This window comes from Aulonocara sp. 'chitande type north' Nkhata Bay, linkage group LG14, assembly GCF_057382095.1.
Source record: "Aulonocara sp. 'chitande type north' Nkhata Bay isolate Kocher_YH1m ecotype deep benthic linkage group LG14, A_spYH_male_GT1.1, whole genome shotgun sequence".
Classification (NCBI taxonomy): Eukaryota; Metazoa; Chordata; class Actinopteri; order Cichliformes; family Cichlidae; genus Aulonocara; species Aulonocara sp. 'chitande type north' Nkhata Bay.
Window position 1 is genome coordinate 17,276,551 of NC_141357.1, and position 9,876 is coordinate 17,286,426.

Below are 9,876 nucleotides of genomic sequence, written 5' to 3' on the forward strand. Positions count from 1 at the left end.
CAAACTGGTGCCGAGGTCTAGCTCCGTGCTGGGATGTCCCCTGGAGTCTGTGGAGGTGGTTGGCGAGAGGAGGATGTTAGTAAAGCTGACATCCATCATGATCAACCCACATCACCCACTGCATGAGTATGTGAGTGGGCTGAGCAGCTCCTTTAGTCAGAGACTGAAACACCTTCGCTGCAGGAAGGAGCGCTTTCGCAGATCATTCATCCTAACAGCAGTTAGACTCTATAACTCCTCATTCACGATGTCATAAGTCACTGGACACTGTGTGAACATCCACGGTCACCACTTCATGCATAATGGACCTTCCATGTGTATGGACATGTGAAGGTATATATGTATGTATATGTATACATATGTATATTTAGTGTGTACATGTCTATACATAGGAATAGTAGTGGTACAATAGCTAGGTTCTCAGAGCATGTGCTGACAAACTGACCGGAGTCTTCACTAAAATCTTCAACCTTTCCTTGTCATCAAACACCGTCCCGCCCTGCCTCAAAACCTCCACCATCATCCCCATCGCCAAGAAGACAGCTGTGGCCAGCCCAAATGACTACAGGCCTGTTGCACTTACGCCTGTAGTGATGAAGTGTTTTGAGAGACTGGTCTGTCAGCACATCAGGGCCGGTCTGCCTCCCACTCTGGACCCCCACCAATTTGCCTACAGGACAAATCGATCCACCGAGGACGCTATCACCATAGCGCTCCACACTGCGCTGAGTCACCTGGAGCACCGAGGAAGCTATGTGAGAATGCTCTTTCTGGACTTCACAGCTCAGCATTCAATCATATCATCCTGGAGATCCTGGTCCAGAAACTGTCTCACCTGGGACTCTCCACCCCCATCTGCCTCTGGATCAAGGACTTCCTGACAAATAGACCACAGTCTGTCAGACTCGGCCCCCACCTGTCCAGCACCATCACACTCAGCACCGGGTCTCCACAAGGATGTGTTTTGAGTCCCCTCCTGTTTACGCTCTACACATCCGACTGCTCCCCTACCCATCTCTCAAACACCATCATAAAGTTCGCGGATGACACCACAGTGGTTGGACTCATCTCAAGGGGGGGATGAGTCGGACTACAGAGATGAGGTCAACAGACTGACTGAGTGGTGTTCAGTTAACAACCTCCAACTGAACACCACGAAAACTAAAGAACTTATCTTGGACTTCAGGAAGGGCAGAGCAGACCCGGCCCCACTTTACATTCACGGGAACTGTGTGGAGAGGGTACACTCCATGAGGTTTCTGGGCGTGCAGATCTCTGATGACCTCTCCTGGACTGCAAATACCACGGCGGTGGTTAAAAAGGCCCAGCAGCGTCTCCACTTTCTGAGAGTGCTCAGGAAGAACAACCTGGAGGAGAGGCTGCTGGTGACATTTTACAGAGTCACCATAGAGAGCATCCTAACGTACGGCATAACAACATGGTATGCAGGGTGCTCAGCTGCGGACAGGAAAGTACTGCAGAGGGTCATCAACACAGCCCAGAAGATCACTGGCTGCTCTCTGCCCAGCCTGGGGGTCACTGCAAACTCTCGGTACCTCAGCAGAGCTGGCAATATCATCAAGGACTACTCTCACCCCAGCAACCAACTGTTTGAACTATTACCGTCAGGCCGACGGTACAGATCACATAAAACCAAGACAAACAGATTCAGGGATAGCTTCTTTCCCAGAGCTACCAACATAGTAAATAAGCACAAAAACAATTGAACCTATTCCATACCGTCACTGTCATTATATTATGCTGCTATTCATACTGTCATTATATTAATGCTGCTATCCTGTATATATTGTACTATTGTTTGAGTACTTACGATTGGTTTTTTTTGTACTTTTTATATTTTACATTTATATTTATTCTGTTGATCTTATGTGCTGCACAATAATGTTTAATATTTAGTATTTACTGTCATATTCCCATATATCATTGTGATGTTGTTTATTCTATTACTCTTGTTCTCTTCTGCTTGTTTTCTTTTTTCTTTCTCAGCAGGTGACCCAGGTGATCGATATATGCATTTTTTTTCTTTTTTTCTTCTTTTTTTCTTTTTCTGCCCGTTCTGTTGGTTTTTGGTTTTTGCCCTTCTCCCCCGTCCCTCTTCTCAGCTGTTTCTCTTTCCCTCTTTCTTTCTCCCCTTCTTTCCCCCAGTCAAGTCTGTCCTATATTCAGTAAGTGAAAATAAAATAAACAATAAAAGGTGAATCAAATGGACCATTATGGCAAGGCTGGGATGGTCAATTTGGTAAAGTAAATCCGTTGGGCATCTTTCTTTGCCTTTAGACAACAATTCTGATGGCAAAAGAGCCAAACGGGACAGGCAAAAAAAACAAAAAAAAACAAACAAAAACATTTATATTTATTATTGAAACTTGCACCAAGGGAGTGGCACTCCAATTTCGTTGTACTCTGTACAATGACAATAAAGGCTATTCTATTCTATGTCAAGCTATATAGTTTATGTCTTGCATATTTCCAACCATATCCATCATCACATACTGTGTATGCTACCATTGTATACAGTGTATTATCTTACTTTTTTTTTTCATTGATTGTACTTTTTTGTATTTTTGTATTTCCTTCTGATATCTGTAACGCAAAAAATTTCCCCGTCGTGGGATCAATAGTCTTATCTTATCTTAGCTTAGCTTAGTTTAGCTTAGCTTAGCTTAGCTTATTCTATAGATGTCTCATCAAATCATAATGAGTTTTACTTTGATCTGTCAAACATTAACTCTTGGTTTTGGATAATTAGCATGTTGCTCTCAGTCACACTACATAATAGTGTATTCTGACCAAACTTAAATTTCAGTTCACTTTTCCCATCTTTACTATCAGAGCAAGAAACACCAGTTTGTGTCAAGCTTTGTCCTTAAGCCTACATTTCTGCTTTCAGTGAGCATCGTCTTGTTTCTTTTTTTAACACAATCAGGAGCGTGTCAGTGGAAAGTTTTGAGTCTTGGCTGCCTTTGCAGTTCATTAATAATGAGCATTAATCCAGGCAGTTTCAGACACATCCAAATACCACGGATTCATGAATGCCCAATGATTCAATTCAATATTTCCAACCCTCTATGCTGACGCACACTGCACACAGTTATAAACACACTTTTTATGAGACATTGTTAACTACTTTGTGATATGAAATACAATTTCACGTGAAACTGTACTGGCAGAAGCTAGAGTTCGTAATGGTAATCATTCATGGAGAATGATTTTCCAGTCATTTATGATGTGATCATGGATTTGAAATAACCTATCCCTTGTACCATGTATTCCTAGGAAGTTGTTCAGTAGCGACAAAAGACACACCCAGATACAGAGTCTACAAGGGAGGTTACTCTGTGGCAAGACAAATAATGTTTCTTATGTTGCAATGTCCCTTCCTCTGCGCTTCTTGTTCTCACAACAACATCTGGAAATAAGTTAATTAGTAACACAAATAATCTTATATCAGCTAGACATAACTCAGTTGAGTCAAAGATCTGATGCCAGATATTTGTTGTTTCCTTGAAAGAGATACCAAGCAAATACTGGGGAAATATTACATAATACAATGACAGCCACTATCTTTTGAAATTGTTTTGTTCAAGTAGTAGGACATTTGATTCTCACTCTCACCAAAAGAAGCTGAAATAGCCTCATATATTCTATACAGGTTGATCCCGCCTGTGGGGTGAATTAGATGGAGTTACTGTTGAAGGGTACCTGATGAACTCGTCTTTACATTTTTTGTACAGGTACCAACATTTAGAGAGACATATTTTTTATCTGTAAGTAACAGCATGGTGTAGTCTGCCATAAGTAACAGACTAAAACATAAAAAAGAAAAGATCAGCGCTTCTGTTGGGTTAATAATAATGGATTGCATTTATATAGCGCTTTTCGAAACACTCAAAGCGCTTTACAATTCCGCTATTCATTCACTCTTGCATTCACACACTGGTGGAGGCAAGCTATAGTCGTAGCCACAGCTGCCCTGGGGCAAACTGACAGAAGCGAGGCTGCCATATCACGCCATCGGTAGGTGAAGTGTTTTGCCCAAGGACACAAAGACCAAGACAGACAGAGCAGAGGATCAAACCAGTAACCTTCCAGTTACAAGATGAGCTTCCCAACCCCCTGAACCACGGTCGCCCCACAAACCACGGTCGCCCCACGACGGTTACTGGTTGGTTTATACTAGTTTTTCCTTAGAAAACTCATAATTCTTTGTTTGATTTTAGAACATAGATGTTTAATTATGTAGATTTGAGAAACCACAGTCTGAACATCTTCTATATCTCTTGGCAACGAACATTCATTGGGTTCTTTAAACGAAAGCGTCGCTCCTTTACGACTTTATTTGTCCAGTTCCATCATCAAGTTTAGCTCGTCATTAATCATGTCTGACTCAGTATAAGATAGATTGTGTGCAGTCTTTCTTAAGTGGATGTCAGAATTATTTTCCCAACAATGCCCAAGAATACAATAGCAAACGGGATCCTGAATTAGACTTTTAAATGTTATGTAGAAGAAGTAGCTGCAAAGAAGCTTTATCTTTCTTCCTTGTTTCACACTGGGGAGAGGGTATAGTGAAATCATAAACACAGAAATAGTCCAAAGTGCAATAAAACTAGATGTTCATGTTATAAACTTAATGCTGCTGGTAAAACAATTAAAAAAACACAGTGGCAGATAAGTTAATGAATAACGGTGTTTATTATGTGGCTTTAATTCAATTCAATAACATTTTTTATGTAGCATCAAATCACAACAGTTGCCTCATGGTGGTAAAGACTCCACAGTAAACTCCAAAAATCATACGTCCCCCTTCCCCCTTTGAGCAGGCATCTTGGCAACAATGGTAAGGAAGGAAAGACTTCTGTCTTTTATTTTGTCTATAAAGCTACTGTACTGTAAGTGATTCTCATTTCTTATGGCTCAGTATGCTCACCAGTCTCACTGAAACCACGAAAATGTTTATCTGTAACCCAGCTGCTTCATCGCTGTAGCACAGCCAGCTGAACTCACTCATCACAGGCAGAAAGATCCAGGTCAGTGCCACCGCACACTGTACAGACCACCAAGGGGACTTAAAGCTCAACGCTCTCCCAACGATAGTGATCTAAAACACACTGCTTGCTATTAAGAGACCTAAACTCTGCGCTCTCCTTTACATCTTTCTTGGTGTTGAAATTTGTGGGATGATGACACTCAACTTGCATGTTCGGGGGCTTTTCCACACCAAACCACAGTCACTGTTTTCAGTTTTAGTCTTTAGACAAGTGGATGAGCATTTTAGTCATTTATCAGTATTATTCATCAAAAACCAAAAACATTTCCTTCCACTTACCCAATTCAAGGTCAGTTCGAGGTGAGGGATATGACATGTTGAATCTATCCCAGCTCTAATCATGAAAGAGGTGGGGTACATCCTGTGTGGGGCTAACACAGATAACTGTTTCCACTCACAATCGCACCTATAAACTCACAAAGGCACAGTGAAACCATGCACACTCTCAGTAAGAACACACAGGCAAATATGATCCTATTTTAAGCTGTCAAATTTTAGTGAGCCTAAAATAGGTCTAGTGGATTAGAACACAGGGTACACATATCTGTGAGGCAACAATATAAACCACTGCCTTGCAGTGTCACATGTCAATCTAATCAAATCATGTTTTGTCTTTATAAACAAAGGAAACCTTTTATATTTTGGCAGATTTTAGTCTAACACTGATTGATATATGGAACATTTATACTGTCCTGAAGCAAGGTGCTTTATAAACAACATGCTTAATTCACCTATTCACAGCCAGTTATACAAGCACTATTTCTATGCAGAACTGCTTGCTATCTAACATTCACACACATTCATACCCTGATGGATGCATCACAGAGCTACTTCGGTTTATTATCTTGCCCAATGATATTTGGCATGTAGACAGGAGCAGGCAGGGATCAAACCACCAACCGATTGGTAGATGATCTGCTCTGCCTCCTGAGCTGAAAAAAAAAAAGAATACTGTACTCATAAATATACTACTCGCTTCAAGTGCCATTACCTGAACCGAAGTCAGGGCTCTTACACACAAAAGGATACATTAAAATGCTTATGTATTCAGAATATTGTCACAATTACTTAGTGTCAGAAGATTAGACATCTGGAATCCTGACAATGAATCAGCTAAACAGCAACAGGTGGCTATAAGCTAACATTATGGCAGCTAATGTTAGGCTAGCGCTCAAATATGCTTCCTCTCTGATAAACAGCTTGATTAAATTCTCACATTAATTGAGAATTCATGTCCAAGTCCAACAATGCTGTGCCTTAACGTTAGCTAACACGGCACAGCAGAGCACAGCATGAGAAAACAGAATTCAGCTTACATTCTGCAATTTGCTGGCATTCATTAGCGATCGTGATCAGACCATTTATAGGGCCACAGTTCGTTAGTTTAGCTTGCTTTTTACATTACGTATGTGAAATGTGACACGTGTTTTGTCTGACGTTAACAGCCATTCACATAACTACATCTGAATGTGTGTGTGTGTGTGTGTGTGTGTGTGTGCATACACATGCGCATGCTCAAGGATTTGGTAACAACAAAGGCTTCATAGAACATCTGTTCCTTTTAGAGATTAGTCTCAATTTTTATGTTGCAACGTTGGCTTGGCACGAAATAGCCGATTATAAGGGATCTCTGTTTGCAGCGCTAAATGTCTGCTGTTGTTTAGGAGGTTGGGGAAGAGTGAGGAACAGAACACAGTAGTACATCTTCAGTGCAAACGATTCCTTGTAAAGGGAATATAAGCCCTGTCTGCTTTTTGAAAAAAAAAAAAAAACATCACACATTGTTCTCCACTTGATACTGTGAATACTTCATATTCCAGGATGAGTGGACTAAACTTAATGTCAGCTATCTAAAACCTGTTGTTTGTTACTATGCTTAATGAATAGTGAAGTCTGCCAAGGAGAAGTGAAAGCTCCCTTGGAAGGACGATAGGGGTTCACAACAAATTTTCAACTTGATCAGACTTTGTTTCAACTATTTATTCATTAGTTATAGTTGGACCGGACCTGGTGCTGTCTGACACTGTCCAAGTGTCAGGAAGATACAGTCTGGACAACACACGTTCAAATACACCCATGCACTGCAATTCCAAACAAGAAACAATGGTTGGCAGGTTGGCAGAAATACTAACAGCAAAAGATGATAAGTCTAAAGAAATATTTAATTTAAAATGAAGAAAGAAGTGTGTTTTTTTTTTCCTAAAAAGGAATTACATTCCCTGTGTTATCAGTTCAAATGTCATACCACTGTCAGCAGTTTGTAATGGGTGGGTATTTCCCTTTCTCATACACAACCCACACACAGACCTCATGATATGACCCATTCATGTTTCCTCACTGGTACTCTCTATTGTTGGAATTTGCAGTAGAATACACCACCTAGTGGAAAAGACAACCTCCTCTCATTACAAAGCTGAGACTACAAACACAAACGCCTTTAATGTTTACATTTAAATATCTTGCGCACTCACACTATAGTTCACAAGCTGTGACAGGAAAATTGAATTCCCATGCTGATCATTTTTATTGTTCTGCCACATATCCAGTGTTAAAAAAGCAATAACCGCACGCTGTGATAAAAGGAACACTAAAACGGAGGTCAGTCAGTAGCTAAGTTTCTCCCTTCCTGCGTCATATTCTTTAATTGCTGCTGCTGATGATCACAGGAAATGCCACTAAAGTGTTTATGGCTCTTTCGCATCACTTCCAGTGGAATAGCAGTCCCAGCAGGGCTGTGCTGGGACATCAGCTTGTCTTCTTTTGAGCTGTCTGCTCCATCTAATCCACTGCTAGAGCCACTCATCTGGAAATTATGAGTCACCTCTTTTTTAACCAGGTCCTCCAGGTCTGAAGAAAGAACAAAGGAATGTTTTTAAAGATATTATCTCACCCAGAGAACTGATTCATGCAGATGACCCTTTTATTTCTTTTCTCTTTTTTTGCTAGTTGGATATAAAAGAAGATTTACAAGTAAAGTGTTGGGTAAAACAAACATGAAGGCTTCCACAAACTTGAGCACGCTCCTGTGCATTTTAAATAAATTCATTTGAAGTTTATGAAAACGCATCAATCTTTTAGAAGCTGTAGTCAAACACTAATCAATATATATTTATGAGGAGAACATTTTTTCTAAATAATAACCTAGAAAAGGTCATCGCTGTACCTTTGATAAATGACAGAATCACTTAAGAATTGTATTTTCTATTAATTTGGATTATCTTTATCTAATATTTGATGATCTGAAACATTTAAGTATGAGAATCAGGATGAGGAGTTTATCACAGCACATCACTTTGATTTGTGATGTGTTAAATCAGTCTGTGATTCCCAGCTGATTTAAACAAATATCATTTTAAACATGGCATGACTGATCTCAGCTCGTGTTCATATCACTCTCTTCTCATTACTTACACTGGAGTACCGTCCTGTTGACAAGCGTATAGGCTTGGATGGGGTTCCTGCTCAGGTCAATGTAGTAGTAGAACTTCAGCTCCTTAGGGTACTGAGAGTGGGACAGGCTGTGAAGCAGAGGAATCATCCTATTGGACATGGGTCCCTCTGTCAGTACCTGGTGCATCATATAATTACACCAATCATCCTGAACAAAATTAGGAGTGATAAGCAGAGCTCGTAAGTGACTGTTCTCCACTGCCTGACAAAACTCGGTGCAAACTGCACCTCCTGGACAGGCGTCCCTCTGCCACAGAAAGCATCTGAGGCTGCGGGGCGAATCCTCAAGGAAGGAGACCAGGCGTGTGGCCTCTTCAATGTCACTTTGGGCGCTGCTGTGACAAACAAATAGGTCATACTTTCTTTTCCATCTCAACTCACAACTGAGAACAGTAGGCAGCTGCCGTGGTTTCGAGGGGGTCCCCCCGGGTGATGATGACAGCGACGACGAAGAGCACGATGGTAATGTAGATGAGGATGATGTTAATGCACCACTAACAGAAGACACTGAACCTTTTGTGGCTTCTTTATTGTGTTGCTTTGATAAAGATCCTCTCGATTTCAAGAGTTTCTGGAACCAACCTAAAGGAAACAAAAAGATTTTAAGGTCGATTTGTTTTTCTTTTTAAGTATAAAGATTTCCTGACATTCCACACAACTTATGAAAAATCGTGTGAATAACAGTAGATATTTTTGTCACACATGCACAAACAAATCCTCAAAAGGATTCTGATCAGATTTACACTGAAAGAAGTGACCAGAACTTTTTACTTACCGTGCATGTTGCTGAGGTCGTCATGGTTGTTCAAATCGTATCCAAAGTACTTCTGACAAATAGATATAGATAGTGATAGATAAATAGATAGTGTTGAATTCCATCGGTGGGAGCTTCTAAAAATCCAATTTCTCCACTCTTTAAAAACATCGCAACCCGAGGCTGTAGCCGAAAAGCTAACTCACACAATAGCAGCAAAGAGAAAGTCACTGATATCACCATAAAATGAGGAAGTTAGAGACTGCTGGAAGGGATGTCTCAGCATGTGCAGTCGAATTTCAAATGCAAAAACTGTCAGACTTCACTGATCACCTTATTCATCGCTGTAAACTGACATTTGTCAAAAAAAAAATGTTGCTTTTTTTTAAACAATATGATAGAAAAAACTGATCTCATAAAGAACAAAATGAAGTGGGAAGCATGAAGACAAGGTGGGAAATGTTAATAGGCCTAACCATGTCCACAAATCTATTTCTGTAATCCATGTGTTACTATGGTTTGCATTTCCAGCTTCACCATGAAGGAAGTTAATAAAACCACTGTTATATATTTAAACAAGAGGAAGTTTGGGGTGACAGTA

General features: G+C 40.4%; 2 protein-coding genes across 2 annotated transcripts in view; both read right to left on the reverse strand.

The window, feature by feature from the left end:
* Nucleotides 1-5,439, reverse strand: part of st3gal4 (ST3 beta-galactoside alpha-2,3-sialyltransferase 4) — a 49,701-nt gene extending 44,262 nt beyond the window's left edge. Inside the window, exon 1 of the mRNA XM_086261270.1 lies at nucleotides 5,351-5,439. The gene's annotated coding sequence lies outside the window, so the exon portion shown is untranslated. The remainder of the gene's footprint in view (nucleotides 1-5,350) is intronic.
* Nucleotides 5,440-6,669: 1,230 nt separating this feature from the next.
* Nucleotides 6,670-9,426, reverse strand: tirap (toll-interleukin 1 receptor (TIR) domain containing adaptor protein). Its single transcript, XM_086262799.1, has 3 exons — nucleotides 9,297-9,426; nucleotides 8,483-9,103; nucleotides 6,670-7,918 (listed from the first exon to the last, which is right to left on the reverse strand). Exons 1-3 carry the CDS (start codon nucleotides 9,301-9,303, stop codon nucleotides 7,671-7,673), a joined length of 876 nt encoding a protein of 291 aa, XP_086118925.1. The 5' UTR covers nucleotides 9,304-9,426; the 3' UTR covers nucleotides 6,670-7,670.
* Between the last annotated feature and the right edge of the window lie 450 nt (nucleotides 9,427-9,876).